The 22,053-nt window shown below is 36.9% G+C and overlaps 1 protein-coding gene across 14 annotated transcripts in view; it reads right to left on the bottom strand.

Annotated features, from left to right (window-relative positions):
* Positions 1-22,053, bottom strand: part of MLLT10 (MLLT10 histone lysine methyltransferase DOT1L cofactor) — a 161,278-nt gene that overhangs the window by 8,925 nt on the left and 130,300 nt on the right. For all 14 annotated transcript variants that reach the window (XR_004317496.1, XM_032473931.1, XM_032473921.1 and 11 more), the window contains 7 exons: positions 17,070-17,248; positions 7,380-7,497; positions 5,957-6,029; positions 3,209-3,363; positions 1,149-1,334; positions 666-754; positions 170-531 (listed from right to left, as the gene is read on the bottom strand). Coding sequence is in view for 13 of the 14 variants with exons in the window: in XM_032473931.1 (XP_032329822.1) it covers positions 170-531; positions 666-754; positions 1,149-1,334; positions 3,209-3,363; positions 5,957-6,029; positions 7,380-7,497; positions 17,070-17,248 (1,162 nt within the window). In the remaining variant the exon portion in view is untranslated. The remainder of the gene's footprint in view (positions 1-169; positions 532-665; positions 755-1,148; positions 1,335-3,208; positions 3,364-5,956; positions 6,030-7,379; positions 7,498-17,069; positions 17,249-22,053) is intronic.

Here is a 22,053-nt window from a genome sequence, read left to right as displayed (position 1 = left end):
AAAATATATGGCTCTTGGCATAATATATTTAGTTTAAAAGCTTGGTGGATTTTAATTTCTTAGAATACATCTACAAGGAACACATTAAAAAATCCCAACCTAAAGCCTGGACAGCACTGGTACCATGCTGCACTAAAAAACCCAAAAGACAGTTAAGTAAGTTTCTTACCTGTTAGTCAGTGTAGCTGGCATTGGATGTGTTGCATTAGGTGGTACAGTTGTATGGGTGAGGGGGGCAGGGTTCTGGGATATTGTGACAGGGGTCTGAATAACCCCATTTAAAGCTCCCACAATGCCATTAATTGCCAGTTGGTTACCTGGCAAAGCTCCAATTATTCCACCCACTCCAGGCACGGCAGGGATGGTGGATGTTACAGTCTGCATTCCACTAGCCAGTGCCCCTACTGTCACACCATTGACCTGCTGAACTCCACTAACGCCTGAGCCCTGCTGAGCTGGACTCTGCCCAGCAGGAGGTGGAGTAGAAAGAGCCGATGAGCTGCTGGTGCTTTGTCCACTGGAGGTTAAGTCCTAACATAAGGAAGCACAGGAACTAAGTTATAAACAGCACAGCAAACTGTTTAAAATAATTTTAAACCATTTAACATGATACACTATTGTTTGTAAATAAAACACACAAATTAAACTAACCATACCAAAATTACCTGATTTAATACAGGAAGAGAATTATCAGGTAAAAAGCTATTTCCTAGATGAGGACTCTTACTGCTGTTCAAGGAATCAGTAGTAGGAGCTAGAACAGAAAAAGACAAAAAGAAACCTATTTACCCCGTTAAATTACATTATGTATAAGATTAAAGGCTTATCTAAAAGCTTATCCAGAAGCCCACATTAAAAACACTTAAATATTAAATCTTGCCATTCTTAAGACCAATTAAAATGGAAAAATCTATATCTCTATTGAATACCACGGCTTTAAATCAATAGAGATCATTATATTGTTTAAATAAATTTTATCATTAAATTCTGTACTACAGAGTTAGAGCAAATTCAAATTGATCACTTAACAGGATTCTTCATGCTCCTATCATTCCTTTTTTACATCTTCATACAACTGGTGACCAGTTATTACTCACTTATCATAAAAAAAGTTACTTTCCTTAGAACCACAATAAATTCATACTTACCATTCTGTGCTGAAAATGCATGCATTTGATGGGATGGGCTAGGATTTGTTATTGTTGGAAAAGGCACTGAGAGCTGTGCATTCAGTAATTGAAGGCGTTCCTTTTTGGCAGTCAAGTTTTTAATCTGCTCCTCTAATCTTCGATTTTCAACTTGAAGTTGGTGTAATGACTTCAGCATTCCTAAAACTAGCAAACATTTGGATGATTTTTAATAAAATCAGGACTAGGTATTTTATGGACTTAAGTGTCAATAACTTTGGAAATAAAATAAATTAGAAATTCTGTAAAGCACTTCTAAATGACTAGGTTTTATTCCTAAATTTATATGTAGAAAGAAATATACCATAATGTATTTATACCTATATTGTGGTATATTTAAGTATAAAGGAATATTGGTCATAGATATACTGTCTAGAAATGCTGACACATACCAAAAAAAAGAAACAAAAAAAACCCCCAAAACCCACCTGGGTTCAGGCAATTTCCATTCTCAAAGAAAAATGACAAGACCTTTTTCATCAAAATAAAAACCTGATTAACAATCCAAAGTACTTGCCATGATTTTTCATTAAAATCATATTTAAAATGGCAAAGAATCACACCAATATCTTTCGCCACAATGAAGAGCACAAGGGTTTGTCTGCTGCTTAGTTAAGCCAATTGAGCCACCGGCCAGCGGCAAGCGGTCGAGGCCCCTCGGAGCCCAGCGCTCGGCCTGCGGATCTGCTCGCCCCCAGCAGGGGGCAGTGTGTGTGCACCGCAACCCCAGCTCCGGCTCCCAGGGAAGCGCATCCTCTCCCGCAGGCTCAGCTTCTGTCCTGCCTCCTCACCTCAAACACCCTTCCCACTCCTTCCACAGCTCGGACCTCTCAATTGACAGACCGCACAGCGGCTGTGTGATGCCGCGGTGATGGACACTTTAAAAGTTCTACGTATTAAAAAGTTGTGTTTGTTTAACATGCCCTCAGGGCCTTCAAAAAACACAATTCTGCTGGTACAGACACATACGATCATTTCCCAAGGATTTAACTTTTATCCCTCCTCTTCAAGATCCCACAAAGAAACCCTTAGTGTACCCAAATGAGATGCAGGAAGACTGAGCTAAACCTGTCCTCCAGCTATCATGTTTAAAGGATTATCCCGGCATGAACTTCCTCACAATTAGCATTTTTTGTCAGGGTACCATTCATAAAAATACCAATTTATGGCACCTGTCTAACACTAAGCAAAATATTTGGTTCTGTTTTAAAACATAAAGCAGCAAAAGCTTTAAACCCAAATGATCTTAAAAAAAAAAACAAAAAAACCTATTTCCCCCCCAAATATATATCCTTAACAATAGGCCACTTCTCTAGCTAACCCACCTGGAGTAGCTGGTTTTTGTTTTTCATGGGGTTTTTTGGGGCATTTTCCACCCATGACTCTCCCTAATACCTAAAATTGTAAAGACACTAAATACATATATGTAGCATATATTATATAATTTAATAAGTAAATGATATAGGTAAGATGTAAGTCATATATATGTAATTCAGTAATTATTATTCAAGCAATGAAACTAAAAGAAGCTGTAACTCATGCATTTTAGTAAAACTTAAAAACTGATTAGAACAAAGTACAATGGAGAAATAAAGTACTAACATTTTAATAATTATAAACAGTAACAAGAACCAGTGAACAGATAACTGTTTTCTATGAGCCAGGCAGTGTTCTTTATGTCTTTTATGTCATTTAATCTTCAAAACAATACTACGATATAGGTACATTATTATTCCCATTCTACAAACGGAAACTAAAACATCTGGTCATTAAGAAACTTGCCCAAGATCATACTGTTAATAGCAGGTTAAGGGAGTCCAAGCAGTCAAACTGTAGAGTTGGCTCTATTAAACCACTATGTTACATTTTCTCACTGTATTATATAAAACATATTATCATAATTTCAGTGCTATTCTTGATAACGTGTGACTTCTACATGTGTCCAACTGTCTGCCTGTTCATCCATCCGCCCATCCATCCATCTACTGATCTTTCTTTAAAGACAAGAAAAGCATACTTACTGTCACTAGGAGTGCCCTGTTCTAATAAAAACTGCTGTCCTTCACTCCACTGCCTCTCCAAAAGCTGTTCTATGCTGGCTGCTACTGGAGGCAGGTTTTCCAAACCGCTGTTGCCTGGTTGATCATAGCGGATCTGTAAGCTGCTTACAGGGGATCTGTTGGAAACATTAATCCTCAGGTTAAACAGAAGGAGGACCCTCTGAAGGAAGCAAACTCACGTTTCTCACCGTATGCTGACCCGTCTCCCGTACAAGTTTTCTAACACTAGGCTGCCTATGCTAGAACGATAAAACCATAATCTACCCTAAAATTAAGTAATTACCACACTTCCTCCCCAAAATGTAAAAATCAAGGAACTAGCCGGCCATACTTGATAATTAAAAACCACTAGAAAGTATGAACACACCACCAATAATCTCTAAAATAGGTTGTAAAAGAAATGGATTCATCTTTATAAGACAAAAGGGGGAAAGGGGATTAGAAAGACTTCAAAATAATTAGCTTAGAAGAGAAGAGAGTTCCACCATTCTGCTTTAATATGCAAAATATCAGAACACTGCACAACTATAATAAGGTAGAGAGCATTTTAATTTACAACCACAAAATCTCAAATATCAGTAAAAAGAATTTTTTAAACAATTTTGAAGGAGTCTTTTGATACAAATTCAAAAATACTTATTTTCAACTATTTTCAGTATTAGGGAACATTATCAAGACCAAAGCAATTTTTATCTGAGTGCTATACACACATTTTTTTCTAAAATGTCTTAGACGTGTATTTCAAATGATAACTTAATCAACTCTTCCAAAGCAAAAAACCACTTATATTAAGGTGAACATGTAATGTTCTCTCATCAACGTTTTGTTTTAAATTAGTATATGTGGCCACTTCTGGTCTCCAGCCTCCATCTTAACACTTACTAACATTATTTAGTAAGGAGCTTTAGAGTGTCCAGTGTTTCCACGTGATTATGATCTTCACAACACCCCAGTGAGAAGTCAAAACCTGCCTCACTGGCTCCATCTATCTATCTCCCATCCTCTATCTGAGCAAACAAGATGGGGCATAAGTGACTTGTCTGAAGACGTGCTGCTGGCGACAGGGCGGGGCGACAGCCCAGGCCTTCCAGAAGCCCGCTGGTGCTCTGTCGCTGCTGTAACACACTTCTCTGCAAATATCTCTTTAAATAAGAAGTTAAACAAATGAGCCTTTTTATTCCATATGTAAACATCATGTGCTACTTACAGCTGCCTATCACTTTCCAAATAGTTCATTATTGCCAGGATAATTTGGGCTATTACATTTCAGACTGATTTTTAAAGGGTAATATGAAGTTGGAAATATATGCTAAAAATAATTTAGTGCCATGTATTGTGTTAAATCCCATTTAGCTAATGAAATTTAGCTAATGAAACGCAAAGAACTACACAATGCAAAATAGCACTAGGAATCTTGAATAATTTCTGGATAGATTGTAAGATATTTTAAGTTTAAAAGTGGAACACAGAAATGCTTCCTCCACTAAATATACGAGCAAAAAAATTCCGTTAACTTTCTTCTTTGAAAAAAAGAATAAAAGAGTAGAAGGAACATAAAATTACAGACTGGTCAGATGATGTTGTCACTGTGTACTTCAGATTCCTAGTTTCAGAACAATATTTAATTTTCTGCAGAGTTCAGTTAGGAAAAACAATACTCCCTTTAGTTCACCTAGGGATTATCTAGGGGAAGAGGCACTACTGATACACCACTAGAAAGCAGCAAAATTAGAGGTTATTGGGCTAATCTATCAATAGATGTTCTGAAACAGACATTCCCAAATACATATGGCAGTCATCACATAAAATTTTAATTTTTAATAGAATTTTAAAATTCCCATAGTTGAAAAAAGATTCTTGAATGGGCTTCTTCTTCTGCTCTCCATTCTCATCCAATCTAACACCACAATTGAGGCAGAGTTTATAAAGTTAAAGAACAGAGAGAAAACAAACTAGAAAAAGGTATAGAAGTTGAGAATGAATAAAATTAATAAAAAGGTAGCTAGAGCCTAATGTTCCATTCTATTCCATAACCAACACAGGACTGCCTACTCCCCTTCCCCCATCAAGAACAGGAGACGTTGGGCACTTAAGATTGTGCTCAGAGAGTTTCAATACTTTCAGCCTAACCCTGGCTAATGTCCTGCTAGCAGGAATAACCTCACGTATACTATGTCTTAATAAATGGTACCTGAATTCTTTCATATAATATCTAAGGTAATTTCAGAGAACAATGTACTGTATTTGCTATACTTTGCTTTGAACAATTTTAAGAACTAGAGGGATTTAGAGATGAGCCACAAGAATTTCATTTACTGAATTAGGAACTAGAGACTAAAGGATTAAGTACATTGCCCACAACACAGGTAAAACTGGAACCCAAAGTTGAAAGCCTGGATTCTGAAACTTTAAGAGATTTTAAGACTATTTTATGACCAAAAAGAATTACTCAAATTAATGCATTGACAGTACCAGATTAGAAATCTAAGCAAAGGTATGTCTTTTATAAACCTTAGAAATCTAACCATGTGTTTAAGTTAATATTCAAATTAATTTAGAATCATTTTTCTTGACTGTCCAGACACGCCTCTTATCTACAGAATGCTTTTATAGCCTCACAAATGTACACTCTGCTGATATGAGATAAAGAAGTTTCCAAATCTTAAAATGTTTTCTTTGCCTATATTTTGCAGTGCAAATAATGCTTACCGTGGTGAGAGACTTCCTCGGGGGGAGCTTCCTCTGCCAACAAGGCCACGGCTATTGTCTCCAAGATCTTGATCTGCAGTGTAAATATTTCATAGCTGATAAAGTGACCCTCAGTAGATAAGATGTTTTAAGCTCTTGCCCTGATTTTCCCTAAAACATACATAAAACCTTCAGCACTATCTTTGCAGTTACTATGAAAGAAGAAGACCTAGTATGTTGCTAGTTTAGAACTGCTGAACTGTGGCATGTAAGGCGTTGTCCCTACATGTTTTTGGTGGGTGTAGGAGGCCGTGGATTATGTTCCATTCTCTCATTCCTTTCAGTTTTACAGCGCAGAAGCGTGGTTTGCATTTGCAGTGCCCTACCCTCAGCCACTTTTAATTTCTACGGTTAAAGTAATGAATCACAGCTGTGGACAGCTAATCTGTATGCTTATCACAGCAAATCCTTACGCTTTGTATTTTTTAACACTTTGTATCTCAGGACAAGACATAAAATACATAGTGAATTACACAGAGCCACACACCAGGACTGAAATTTTATATATATTACACAGATCTTCATACCAAGAATAAAGTTACTCATAACACTAAATACCAAATTGACAAAAACAAGTAGGAATAAAGAATTCTGTATTGAAAAGGGAAAAGAAATCAATTTCTTCAAAATATTCCTTACGTAACACCAAGTATCTCTGAAAAATAACTTGTGTTTCTCCCCCTACAGTTAGTTCCTTATAAAATCACCCTATCTGGCCTCTTTCAAGGTTGTCCTCCCCTTATTCTGAGTCAGGTAACCTCTGACCCTTGAAGGGTAAAGACATGACTGATCCATTCTTGGTGAACTGCTAAGCCCATCCCCTTCCCCCAAACAGGCATGACTACTTGGACATGTCAACAAATCCTTAAGGATGGAATGAAACAAAGCAAATCCAGTGGCTCATTAAAACAGTACAAGAGGCTAATGCTACAAATTGTCAACTGGTAAAAATTCACAGGATTACTAAACACTGTAGAAATTCTCTAGCAGGATTTTTTTTTTTAACCAAGTTTGTGTAATGCAATTTCATGAATTATGCAAATAAGGGTTGAGGCTATTCACAGGGAAGCCCAGTGTTACGTTACTTTCATCGCACAGAACTAAGAACTGAGCACATCAATCAGAAAAGTCACAGGAGACACTAGCATTCCTGCCTGCTGACGGCTCTGCTTCAACATTTACATTTCAGACAGTAAAAAAGCACGACTATTTTGCAGCACAGCATACTTAGAACTGTGATTCTTTTGGTTTAAAAAAAAACAAAAAGGGCACAATCCTGTATTAACCTTTAGACTTCTCAAATAAAAGGAGCTGATGGGGTAAAAATTACACTGGGGGAGGGAAAGGGAACTTTATAGAGTTTTAAAAATTCTTGAAAACGTACCTGTTTGATTGTTTTCAGACTGAGCTATAAGAGCTGCCATTGATGAACTGGGATTTAATCTACTGCCGTACATATGAGACTGTGCCTGACCAAGAGAAGATCCAGACAGGGCATTCGCCTAAATGAAAAGAATTACAAAGATACATGAATTACGTTTAAAAACATCTTTTCCTCCTAATAGACCTAGTAACTATTTTCCCCAACCTAAGAATGCAAGAAACAATTCCTGACTTTCTGAGAAGCAAATTTCATTCTTACTTGTTTTACCATTCCAACATTCCAATTTCTGAAAAGTCACATAATCTTAAAAAAAAAAAAAAAAGAATTGGCGCAAAGTTCATTATTCATGCTTTAATTTCAAAGTATCTATTCGATACCAAAACCAGTGGCATGGTAACCATGTGAACATACAACTAGTTATTTAATCTTATTAAACCATGTACAAAATAAGGGAAGGTAGACAACAGATGTCTAACAAACGCTTCAGCCTCTTACATCACAGGCCAGCTGAGAAGGTCAAAGGTCCAACTTCTACTTCCAGTGTTTCAACTATGCAGAGCCATATTTCCATTGCCTAACTCTGTCATTAGTAAAACCTGCACACTATTTTGTTACTTCCTATTTTGATAGACTTGGAAGCCCGCTGCTTTTTCTGTTTTGTTTTGTTTTTATTTTAAAAGAAAGCAAACAGGCATCACAAGTATGTTTTCTATACAATGCAAGGCTCAACGAATCACAGCTTTGCCCTGACCCCATATAAGGCACTGTCTTCTTGGCAGTAAGCCAGCTCTACGAACTGAAGAGCTGGTCCACAGTTTGTAATTCATTCATGTTGCTAACCACAATTCTGAAGGCCTCTACTGGGACTTGTGCCAAACAAGCGAAAATGAACCCTTAAACAGATGAAGTTAAGGAGGCTGGCCAAAGTCTTGCGTAATCCAATGTAATAAAAATGCCTTCTTTGATGTGAACACTTTCTCCCACTTTCCAAGAATATTATAACCTTAAAATGTGGCATTTTGGAAGCAAATCTCTTGTATACAAAACACTGTTACTCAGAAGAGGCTATTACTAGTCTGAAATACTCCTCAGATTTAACAGAACCACAAATTTTAAAGTAGATTTCTTTTTCTTTTTCGTGAATGAAATCAAACTTAAGCTTTTAGAAAATGAAATCACCGTATAGTTATTACAGAACAAAATTCTGAAAAATAACTTCAGAGTTGAAGCACCTTTATAAAGAGGCTGAGTAACAGCAGAACAAAAGATGTGGGACATTCTGCCACGTATAACTGCACACAAGGGATCAAGACAACACCGCAGTTACAACGAGCAAAATACTACAGAGAATAAACTGTTTCTGGAAAGACTCAGACCCTGACATTACATGTGGCCTCTAGCCAATTTATTAAGCATAAAAATTGGACTTTACAATTCACAGAACTAGTCCTTGTGATGTAGAATCCTGTCCCTGCTTTCCATTGTTTCCATGGGTGTATTTCATAGTTCACACTGTACTGTCCAAGTTCAATAGGCCAATTTCTGGTTTCATTTTTCCTTTTATTAAAGTCATGCACACAAAGTCAGTAAGTTTGGATGATACAATCCTGTTTAACAGTCAATTAGCCCTCAGTTAAAGCTAAATCATCACTTTAACCTAGAGATCACAAAAGATACTCAACCACGTAGAGAGTACATAAAATATGAGCCTAAAATAGAAATATAGGAAGTTTTTTTCCAATTTCTCCAGAAGTTAACTACCTGGGGATCTTGGCTACGCATAAAATAACTTAGAACAAGAAAAATCCAGGTATTACCAGTCCTCCATGTTAAAATCTTAAGCATCTTATACTTAAAAATGCCCTTTGCAGAGTCAATTTACTCTTACTCTAGACATAATTCTAAAAAGATCAAGTAAACAACACAGAACAGATTAGAAGTGGAAAATTAATTAGGAAAAGAAAGAAAAAGTAACGTGTGGAGACATTTTGTTGCAGCAAGAAGGAATACAAGCAAGGACGAGCACCTTCCCCAGCGCTGGTGGACGGGGCTCCGAGCACGTGGACATCGGAGGTGGCGGCAACTCTGCACATGCACCTGTGCCTTTGACTCTTCGCGTCTGTGCAAAAACCCAGCTGGACCACTTTTTCAGTTCCCATCATCAGTTTTATGAGCTTCTAGGTAAGAATCAAAGATCCTATTCTACCTCTTTCAGGAAAGGTTCCTTCTGTCAATGTCTTTATATGCATCCTTATTAGCTTCAAATTTCTTGATGTAGACTTCAAATTATCTTACTTTCCCAATCACACACTATGCCCACTGTACAAAAGGAGCAAAATGCAAAGCAGCATGGCATAAATGATTTGCATAATGACTACCACCAGGAAGAGGATAAATCATCTTTAATGTAATTCCAAAGCAGGAAAGTATATATTTTATAAAGATGGCAGGCAAAAGTAAAATTTATAATAAAATAATAAAATGAACTGAAAGTACATTCTTCATTATTCTGAATGGCCAATTTCCCAAATTTTCTGAATGTGTAAAAACTATCTGGTAGTTTTGTTTTAAAAAATTATTGTATTTATTTAAACAAGAAACTTTCAAAAGAGACAGAAACTAAGTTACTAATTTTATGAGATAGGGTTTTGTGGTATATGAAACTATCTACACCGGTCTACATTAAAATTCAAGTCATTACCATCATTTCAAGCAGGTAACATTAGTTACCGAAAAGACCCCACAAATGCCTGACACTGCTTGGCTAACACTTCTGAAATGATATTTACAATGGTTACTTCCGGAAACTCTCGGTAACTCTATGGGCACCACAGGCCCAAGAAACTCCCAACATCTCAGTGAAAAGTTTCCATGACTTAGTAGCAATAAAGAAGAATAAGATAGAGAGCAGGGAAGATATGGACAGCTTATGAGGAAAGGACACACATAATGACCAGCATTTTTCAGACTCAAAAAAACCTGTTATCAAAAGGTGAAAGCACTAAGACTCATGGAAGTCCATGTGAACCCACAGAAACAGTGGTTATGAAGCAAAAATGGCACTGAAAGCTTTTGTATAAAAGGAATCTGGAATGAGGAATAAAGGAAATCATACATACATACTTCTCTACAGCGTATTTTGGAAACAGATGTTAAACAGTGCACTGAATGCAGATTACTAATGTACCCTAAGTCTGCTTCAGAAAACCTGGTATAAAAACTGGCAATTGGTTTTGGAAGGAAGTACCTACCTCACAACACTTCTGTTCTATCTTGCCCAGATAAGAAGAATGTAACTTGTGGGCACACATCCTTCTGAGGCCTAGTGCCACTATATGAACATAAGGTGTTGACACTGCAGGGCTGAGTGGAGGTGTCCACAATACACATGAACCCTGTACTGTTCCTGCAACTTCTCTACACATCTAAAATTATTTCAAAAAGGAAGCTAAAACAAAAAAGAGTATGACTGCAAAAAAACTAGTTACTTGGCTTTATAATGTCCTGCTGAAACATGTCCTCAAAATGTGAAAACAGATGTTAGATCAGGATAAAAATATTTTATGAAACTATTAAGTTCATATTGCCATAATAAACTTCTGCTTTTATTTCCAAATATACAATATCATAGACAGGGTTTTTTTTTCCTGCTCCCCAAGATTAATAATAATTTAAAGCAACCACTTCCATGCAAGATGTCATGCCTATTACAACACCCTAGTAAAAGCCTCATGAAGTACAGTAATTATTTTACAAGATGGACTCAAAGACAAGTAAAGTAGAAATAAACTGGATAATTACTGAGGTAAATCTAAGTTACTCTGAAGCAATATTATGTTTAGGTGCCTGAGTCAAAGAATACCCTTAGCAAATTTGAAATAACTTACGATGTTAAACATCTAGAAAGATATGCAAGTCTCCACCAAAGCAGTATTCAATCTCAAAGTAAGTCAAAGAAATTCAGGGTTTCCTAAGTAGACTGAGTGCCATATTTAAACATTAAGAAAATTAAAATTATATTTCAGCTTGAAATTTCCCCTTTTGTTAACAGTTCACCTCTTATATTTCAAATGTCTACTTATGACCACAGAGAAGTTTTTTAAGAGCTCTATTTGTAGAGTGAAGTAAGTCTCCCACATTCCTAGGCACTCAGCTCATTCTAACGGAGTGAGCTGTGGAGGAAAAAGTCAGACTATGTCTACTCAATTATTTGAGTATCAGACTTAAAAGTGGCTATGGTTTTGGTAGACTTTTTTTTTTCTCCCTAACGTTGGTAAAGGCAGAATAATAAAGTATAAAGAAGAAAAATTAAGTTTGAAAAATATACCTATCAAATTTTCACCTTTGGAACATATCATAGCAATACATCATCTAGAGGTAGATATGGAACTCCATGCTTCAGAAATACAAGAAGAGGTTATAACAAGCATTTCTTAAACTGCACAGTTAAGCTGTCAATAAATATTAAAGGCAAAAGATTCAAACAAGCTCGAAAACAGTAGCTGCTTCTTCAAACTTTCCAACCCTGGCACATGATTTAAAAATACATTCTTCCAAAGTCTTGTCAGATTCACTGAACTGAGTATTACTTTTTAAAAATTCCTACTTCATACATACTCTTACAAGAAAAAACTTTTTATTATCACTCTATCTGCCATAAGCCAAGCTATCTCACATTGGATGAGGCACTAAAGCTCTCTGTCTTCAATATCCATCTGTAAAAATGGAGATAGAAATAGTACCTACCCTCACAAGAATATTATGACAATTAACTATTAATTGTTAATAGTTAATAGAATTAATATATATAAGGGCTTAGAAGAATGCTTGGCACAGGTAAGCACTCAAATTTTAGATTGTTATTTTAAAAATTGTTTTCATAAGCTATGATGGTTTCCATCTTTTCCACCAACTTCATTAGGTAATGTAATTTACCAATTATATTCTGATATTAACATGGCTGTATTTCAAAGATTAAAATATATTTGTCTAAGAAAAATTAGATGGTACAAATATCTCATTATGCAATGATATTTAAATCTATATATTCTATAAAAACACACAGAAATATGGCAAATATAATGTAAGGATTCAAATATTTTAATGACAATTAATGTATGTCTTCAATTTGCAAACACAATTTGTTTGACTAGAAAATTTTCCAGGAAAAACTGGAGAACAATGGGAAGTTTCATATATTCTCTAACTCAATTCAAATTTTGTACTAGAAAACATATCCTGATAACAGACCCATTTCTGTGTCAGCTACCACCAGTCAGGCTTTAATACTCAGCGTGTGATGAGAGATGAAACCAAGTGTGAACAACTTTCGGGTCCCATGAGTAGGCTGACTGTTAAAGCTGTCAGGTTCAATTGCATCATTCCACTTTATTCAATGCCCCAAACTGCTCCCTAATTGTTAGGAGCTTAACGTATTCAAAACCATTGTTTAGGCTAATACTGAAATGCCCCACAATTGAGTTTCTATAAAGTAGTGGGAGGGATTAAATTGTAGTTAAACCATCAATGAACACTCATGATTGGACAACAGGACTGTACAGAATAACAACCAATTTCTAAGCAGGTTTCTTAATTGGTTAATATCTAATCAATACATCACCTATCTTTTGGGGGGAAAAGGAAGTCCCCAGGATTAAAATGGCTACTGAAAACTCAAGAACAGAAAAGACCGTAGTCAACAGCTGAACTTGAAATGGCTAAAATTCATCTATCCAAGGAATCATGAGTTTTAACAGAAAATTTTAATTCCATTTGTAGTAAAGGAAGTGCTTCTGTACAATGTTCTCACTGGTAATCAGGCTGTTTCTGTAACAGCTGAAATTAATAATGTCCTGTAGTGACAGTAACATCAGTGTAACAACCCTTAACTCCAAAGTCCTTTATGGTCGGCTAAGCACTTACTCTCACTTGAACTTCGTAACATACCTGCAACACGAGGTAGAGCACGTATCTGAAGTATTTATTCCATTTCATGTATGAAAAAAAATGGCACGCACAAATTTAAGATACCCACTCACAGCCACACCAGCAAGTAGCCAAGCTCCCAGAACCCGGGATTTCTGACCCAAATTTCTGCTATTTTGCATTGTGCCATACAAATGAACATAGTAAAAATTTCTTTAACAATGTTCTTCTCAAAGAGATCCCCTCAACACAGAGGCTCAGAATTGGGAAATTCACTTGTGTGGTACAGACTAGTAAACCAGAAAGCAGGTGCAGGGGTCAGACTGCCTTGCTTCCAGACATAGTTCTACCACTCACTGGACAAGTAACCCAACACAGTTACAAAATCTCTTCATCATCCAATAGTAAGTGATGTTACAAAGTACTTTTAAAAGCTTATTCTGCTCAGAATGTTAACTTCCTTGAAGTTACAAGTCATTCTGTAATTATTTAAAACAGGTGAAACTTTCCTTCTGACCAATCAAGTCAGAGCTCCTCCAAAGACAGGTGAATTTGCCTGGGAAACAACCATTTTCTCAAAAAGGATCGAAGTGTCCTATCAGATATCATCTGAAAGGAAGTCAAGGATTATATCTAAGACAACTCCCCTAAAACACACACACACACCACCGCACCACACATACCCAAAGGTATAATACTGGGAAACAAAATACTCAAAGCTGATTGAAGTAAAAGTCTCACATAAATCTGCAAAACATCAGTCACTAAATTATACCTTTAAAATACTTAAATATTTGTATTTACTAAATATCATATAAACAAACCTCAGAGAGAGTTCTTTATTTTTAAACCTATAATTATCTTTGTAACAATAACATAGAGTAAACAAGGAACCATGATTATCTACGTGAAAGCTGTATCCAAAAGCAAAACTCAGAATGTTAGACATATTAGAATACACTTTTTTCATTACATTCTGATTCTTAAATTCTATTAATACAATCAGCCTTCAACAAAAGCACCTGAATCCTCCCAGAGACAAAACAGAATGAATGCAGAACTGGGAAGCAGCAGAATTTGAAAGACAAAATGAAACATTTATGGCACACCTACAGAAAGTAACTTTTACATCTACTCGTGACACAAGGACAGAGCGTATCACACAGATAGTAGTTCTGGCTTCCAACAATCTTAAGAAAACTATAATTGTAACTATATTGCTGATTATCTGTGAAGGAATAGTTATGCTAAAAACAAGTATATCAAATAAAACAAACGGATTTAACATCAATCAATATAAAATTGAGTTATCAAACAGTTTTTAAAGGTTTTTTTTGAAATTAGGGTTGCTAATCATCAGACATTCTGCCTCACATTTTCACAAGTGTCTCCTTTCTCCCCCAGTAAAGGCACAAATCTGTTCGCAGTTTTTAACTTCTGTTAGCTCCTCCTGACCTGACTTCCCTGACCACTTTCCTGGGAACAATTCTTAAAGACAGCAAATAAACTAAACAAGAGGCCTGTCTATCTTACTTAAAACCAAGGCCAGAAAGATTAAGAATGACCTCTGGATTTTTATCCTGCTGACACCACGCCCATCACTTTAAATTAATACTTTAACTAAGCTTTTAAGGGGAAAGGAGGGAAGGCAAAAACAATGTTCAAATTTAACACTCCTAGTCTCTGATTTGTATTTTTTAAGACAGTTGCTTGCTGGTGTGATGGTTTTCTTAATAATTATAATAAGGTTTCTATAATTACATTTTAAATATTCACCATTTAATTTACACACTTATAGCACTACTCTGTTCATTTTCCAATCAACTACCTGTTAGGAAACTCTAAATAAAAGGACAGGATGTGATCATCTAAACACACTGAATCGTATGATTTGAAAACAAACAAGGCCCGTATGAAAGTTAAACAGAAATAAACTTCCGTCATTTTGAAAAGAAGATTAAATTACCAAGTGCATCACAATTTTAGGAGTTCTTAGCTACATTCAATTTATTCTATATATTTTCGTATCCTTTCCCTCGCACACTTCGCACATTCAATGCCAATACTACTGGCTCAGGCAGCAAAACTGAAGTAGTCCCTCATTCAGTTCAGCTGAGAGGCCAGCCTGCCTCAGCCGCCTGGAGACCTGGTGGCTGCCCCAGCAGCACCGGATGAGCCAGGCCAACTAAGCTGCGGCTGAAGGCGGGGCACGGCCACTGGTGGACAGAGACGCAGGTGTGTGGCTGTCTCAGAAGGCAGCACGTGAGTCTCACTGGATGACCAGATTTTAAGAGACCCATCTCACTGAAACATGGAAAGAGGCAAGACTGTAATTGGACTGAATCCTGGATTACCTGCAACTATGATTTCTTTGTTCTTCAGTTGATCATTTGTTAAGTGGAATTTTCCCTCTAGCTATAAATTTCTCTTCACTACCACTTCCTCCATCCACCTCCCCAATGCCAACCCCCAAAACCACAAACATAATGCATGGGAAGAAATGAGATTTTTGCTTAATTCAGCCTGGAATTAACCAGAGAGTAATTAAAACAGACTTTATAAAGAAAGGGAAGAAAAATGCACATTGAAAATGTTCATGTGAGACTCCGTCCGAGGATATAAAGCTCTCAACAGCATATGGTTACACTTAATTAAAAGAGAGAAAACTATTTCTAAGAGCCATTCGCTCATTTATCCTTTCTCCGTTTCTACCCCCAAGCCCCTGTTACGTCTACCACACCAAGGCTGGTGAAGTAAGCCAAAGAAAACTCTCCCAAACTGGTCAGATCCCTCTTATTCAGGTTGAGAAGTTCACCAAATTGTTAGCTCTCATTTCCAGACAACACCACTAATCATGCCACTGATCTGTTGTTTATTCTAATTCTTGACCTAATTATAATGGTTATTGTTTGTACTGCACCATTACAAACTTTAAAAATAACTTCATGTTGTGCTTTGATGTAGAGCTTACGGAAGATGCTGGATAAGTATACATACATTCTAAAGACCTGTATAATGGAAATTATGAACACGTACATAAAGCTTAAGTTTACACCAACTTACAAACAACTACTTAACTAGTTGTTTATAATTAGACATTTGTCATTGTTCTAATCTTTTCAAAACATTAAGAGACTTACTACTAAAACTATGGGTAAAGTGAAAGTAAAAAGAATTCCAAATAAATAAAAACTATATATATTTCAGGAATTTTAAGTTATTACCTTCGGGGAAATGTGGGGGTTTGGGATGGGGAGGTGAGGTGGAGACTAGGGTGTGTGTGTGTGTGTGTGTGTGTGTGTGTGTGTGTGTGTGTGTGTCTGTGTGTGGTAGAGAGTAGGGTGTGTGTGTGTGTGTGGTGGAGAGTAGGGTGTATGTGTGTGTTGTGTGTACAGCTTTGTTCATTTACTGTCTTATTTACATAATTCAAGATTATAATTTCTCTGGTTTGACTGGCTCTGTAGATTGGGTCACCTATCAAGTTCCAGATCTAAAGGGGGAAGGAAAGGGATAAACAAGTGCAAACCCACCAACATAGTCACCATCATTTCCAATATTTACGAACATATCTTCTTTCCCAGTAGGAGGAAAGCCATATAGTACTTAAAGGAATTACTCACTCTTTATCCTATATTCTCCTTCACTCATTTTTAATTCAGATATTTTATAAATTCCTATAGGAATCCCTATTTCATTTCTCTCCCTTCCAATCAAACTTACTTTTAAAAATGACAAATGTTACTTTGTAACACTGTAGTAATTTACCTGAGTTGCAGCAACAGCAGAGGGTGCAGATGACGTGGCTGATGGGGAGAGAGCTCCCACTTGTTGTAAATGCCCAGAAGGTTGCTGAGGTAAATGAGAACTGGAGACAGGAGTACTGGAGCCTGAGCCAGATACTACATTTGGAAACGAGACTGCTACATCATTGCTGTTATAAATACCTATGAGAAAAAAAAAAAGATGTTATTTAAATAGTTTTATAACTTAGCAATGGAATCTGTCATAGACAATATTAATCAGTAAGTCAGAATACCCACATTTCCTCCTGAACACTTCCCATGATAAATTTTATTGGTGGCCAAAAAAAAAAAAAAAAAAAAATCAGTAACTAAATGAATAAACACAAATTTTTCCTAAAGTGCTTGTCTTAAAGAACCTGTTATTTTTTATACATCAAAGATGGTTTGTTAAGAGACAGAGATCACATCAAGAAGTGCTTTATAAAAATAATAATAAGGGTTTTAGGAATTGCTAAGAGGAATAAAATGTTTCTTAAATAGGAGAATGAAGCAAAAATCACTTGGTGGGCCTTTGAAAAATGCGGATATACTAGGGCTCCAGGACTCATGATTGAGAAGGTCTCAAATGAGGAGAGACTTTGTTTTAGAAAGGTCATCCAGGTTACAGTACAGGGGAAAAAACGGGAGGGCGGGGACAGGACTAGACTTGATATTCTACGACCAATAAAGAGCCCAATGTGAGACACAGCAGTGGGACGAGACAAAACAGGTGGATTCTAGATTATTCAGGAGGCAGAATATACAGGACTTTATGATGGACTGAATAGGGTATCTAACCAGGGGTCAGTGTGGTTGGGGGTCACAGGATTAAGAGATGATGATGACCTGGAATTCTAGGTGATGGCAGCATTCACTTCAAAGAAAACAGGAAATAAGGATGGAGACTTGAAAGAATATTCAATGGCACTACCGGGGGTAAAAAAAAGAGAGTGGAAAGCAACTCATTCTAGAAAACTGGACACGAAGAGAACAGAGAGAGAAAATGAGCCAAAGTTAAAAGGAAATAAGGAGTTACTTTAAAAGGTGTGTTGTGGGATATATTTTTTTAAGATGGGAGATCATGCTCATATGCTGACAACAAAGAGTCTACAGAGACAGAGAAGCTTGTTGAGGATAAAAGAAATATCTATTAATCAGTGGGGTCCTCAAACAGGGTTGATTTTGCTTCATAGGAGACATGACAATGCCTGGAGACATTTCTGGTTGTCAAAACTCAGGGGTGCTACTGGCACCTAGTAGGGAGAGGCCAGCAATACTGCTAAACATCTTAAAATGCACAAGACCGCTCCTCACAACTAAGAATTACGTAGTCCACAGAGTCAACAGCATGGAAGCTGAGAGATCTTGTAATAAACCTGGGCTCTTGTGTGGGTGGGAGGGAATAAGATCCTAAGAATCTGACATTGTAAACAAGAGGAAAGCAAGAAACAAAGAACCTAAGTGGGCTATAGTCTCACTCACTCAAAAAAATTTCTTGAGAAAATATAGCCCTTGAAGGTGACAATAATTAGTTATTTATATCAACAGTACAACTTACTTAGTTCTAAAGAACATAAATATTACTGATACATAATAAATAAAAGCACCTATAATCTTCAAACAAGGGGAATAAAAGAATTGGGTCATTTTTAAAGGCCTTACAACTGTAATTGAGGCTCCTAAGATTCTTTTTATATCTACAATTCCTCCAGAAAAAAGATAATTTATTCACTCAACAAATGCATTCATTCTGCAAACATCTGAGAGCTCAGTGTTTGCCAGACATTATTCTAAGCCCTGGAGATACAAAGCCATTCAAGATATGTGGTCTCCGTCTTCAAGAAGCTTAGTGGAAAAAAGAGACAATTACAAAAGACTGTGAAGAGTCTATGATAGAGACACCCTCAGGAGGCTATGAGTGCATAAAGAGAGGTATCTAACCCAGACTGCGAGAGAGGGTGGGGTCAAAAAGCGTACTGGGAGAGATGGGTGCCTTTAAAGCTCATTTCTAAAGGAGCTGCAAGACAGAGGTGAAGGACAGTCTGAGGAAGAAATATGCAACAGAGAGCCTGGTAGATTCTAAGAACTTTTAAGTACCATCTGTGTAGCTTATGCAAGAAATGAATAAATAAAAAAATAAGTAAGAAGGAGTCAAATCAAGAAGAGCATTAAAAGTTTAAATGTTAAAAGTTAAAAATTTGGAGACAATAGGAAGCCACTGAAGGATGACTGTAAACAGAAGTCTGGTGAGATCAGATTGCTGTGCACGGGAAACATAAATCACTGGCACAAGGCTGAGAACAACTGGGAAGGGGATTTAAACAGAGACAGAGAAAACTGTTATGGATTGCTACAATAATACTGATGAATAAAAATAATAATGTATTTTGATGAATAAAAATAATAATGTATTTTTTTAAACCTCTAAGGTAACAGCAGTAAAGAGACAACGTTCACAGGACTGGTAACTAATGATACCCGAAGAATAAAAAAGACGTCAAGAGTCAAGAATGACACTTAAGCACCACTAAGTGGGCATGAGAGTGGTGATGCCACTCACCAGAGCAGGGACAGCACCTGAGAGAATCCAGTATTCGGTTACTATGGGTAGGTCACTGTGCTAGCACAATAGAATGCGGTGAATATTAGTCCCATTTTACATGTAAGCAAACAGAAGTTTAAAGAAATAAAGTAACTTGTTTAGTGACCTAGTAGGTGGTGGAACCAAGATTCAAACTCATAGCCATCTGACTTTATAAGTTAAACCACTTCCTAATCACATGTTTGAGGTTCAGGTTGATCGTCATGATCTTGGAGACACCTGCAGGATACAGAACTCCTACTAGACCTTCTAGAATAGGATGGGATGAGCCTGAAGCTCAGCAGAAAAATCAGGCCCAGAGGTGCAAATCCAGGAGTCAAAAGCATGACAAAGTTAGAATACATAAACCTGAAAACTCAAAAAGTCTTTTCTGTTGACCTAGTTAACTAGTTCATATATTTAGAAACATGGAAATTTCACATTAAAAAATCTAGATTTCTATTTCTCCTGAAAAACCTGAAGCTCTGTCAACACTAGATACTATATTCTGAAATAGCAACAATCCACTGGGGCTTTGGACAGGGCATACACTCTGCAATCCAGCAGAGTCCCCCCCATTTCTTATTCTTCACCTTTTCCTCACTCCTGTATGCTACCTACCTGGCCCCGTAAATATTAGATTTACAACCTATGATATGGAAGCTGGTCAAAGCCAAGGAATGGAAAGATGAGGTCATCCAGGGAAGTTCAGCCTGATCAAGAGAAGAGGACTAAGGACAGAGCCTAAAGAACATTACCATTTGAACCACAGACAAAGAAAGACCGACCACAAAGAGCAAAATAAGGAAACTAACAGAGACAATCTTGGAAACCACTTAAGAGAATTTCAAAGGAAAAGGTCAAATGAGTCTATGAACATGAAGAGTTCCAGACCTCTTTTCACAGGCAAATAATCCTCCTTAGATTGTTCTGTATCTGCTTTTTTTTTCTATTTCAATCTTTTCAATAGTTATATGCTATTTTAATCCAAATCAAGGTGACATTCATCGATTAAATAGAACTGAATCCTGCAATGCCAAGTTCCAGCAAAACACCATGAAATTCACCTCTTCAGGACAGACAGAAACAACGATGCAGAATGATACAGAGGGTGGCAGTGACACACCATCCATCCATTCATCCATCCAAGAAATATTTATTTCATATCTATTAAAAGACAGGTACTGTGCTAGGAGCAGGGAATATAGCAGGAACAAGACAAATAAGCTCTCTGCTCGCCAGAAATTTACAATGTAATTAGCGAGGCAAACATTAAAACAAACACATGACTATAAATTGTGGCAAGTGCTATGATAGAAGAGAAAAGGGTGCCATGAGACTGAAAAATCAGGAAGCAGAAAAGACCTGTCTGAAGAAACGATAGGCCAAGATCTAAAAACTGGGTAACTAGTTGTTAACTGAGCAATGAGTGAAATAGAAAAGCCTGTTCAAAGACGAGGAAAAAGAAGACAGGTAATATGGCTAAAGCACAGCAGAGAGAGTGGCAAAAGACAAGGCTGGAGGGAGGGGAAGTAGATCTCACAGGACTTGCAAGCCACGTAGCGGTGTTTAGAATGAATGTTAAGATCAATAGGAAGACAACAAAGGCAAATAGCAAGAACTGTCTTTTTAGAAGATCATCCCTCCCACTGCTCTGTAGCAACTGAATTGAAAAGGGGAAGCGGGAACAGAGAGATTATTCAGGAGGTTATCCTATAATCTAGATAGAGGATTATGATCCTCTGGACTAAGGAGGAAGTGTCACTGACCACAGAGAAAGATGGACCTGAAATTCATCTAGAAGTCACAATCACCTAAACTTGATGAGATGCTTGGTAGACAGAGTAAAGAAAAGTATTATTTATGAATCCAAGGTTTCTGGCCAGTGATTAGAAGTCAGTGACACATGGAATAGTTAAGAGTGCACTTTTGTTTGTAAAATTAAAAACAAAAACAAAAACAAAAAAACAGCCTAGGACTAAGTCCTGAAGCTCCAATATTTCAAGGGTGGCAACGGAAGAGGAATTTGTAAAGAAAACTGAGATCGGTGACATAAAAAGAAAACCCTGAGTGCAGTTTCACTGAAGCCAAGAAGAGAGAGTCTGAAGATTAAAAAGGGGACACACAAACTATATCAAATGATGCTGAAAGGCTGGTTAAGACACAGAATGAAAATGCCCATTGTATCTGGAAACACAGAGACAGATGGTGATCTCAGGAAGAACAGTATAGTGTGGGCAGAGCCAAGAAATCATTGTTTAGATCTAAGCTTTTATTAGTTTGCCCTTTGGAATTGTATGAAATTGACATATAGACAGAAGCATACCTGTCCAGTGACAGAAATGTTAGGTTCACCAGAGGTCCTGCTTCCCAGACAAACTGGGAG

Source organism: Camelus ferus, chromosome 35, assembly GCF_009834535.1.
Source record: "Camelus ferus isolate YT-003-E chromosome 35, BCGSAC_Cfer_1.0, whole genome shotgun sequence".
Taxonomy (NCBI): Eukaryota; Metazoa; Chordata; class Mammalia; order Artiodactyla; family Camelidae; genus Camelus; species Camelus ferus.
Note: the sequence above shows the minus strand (reverse complement) of the source record. Positions and strands in the feature narration are given on the sequence as shown.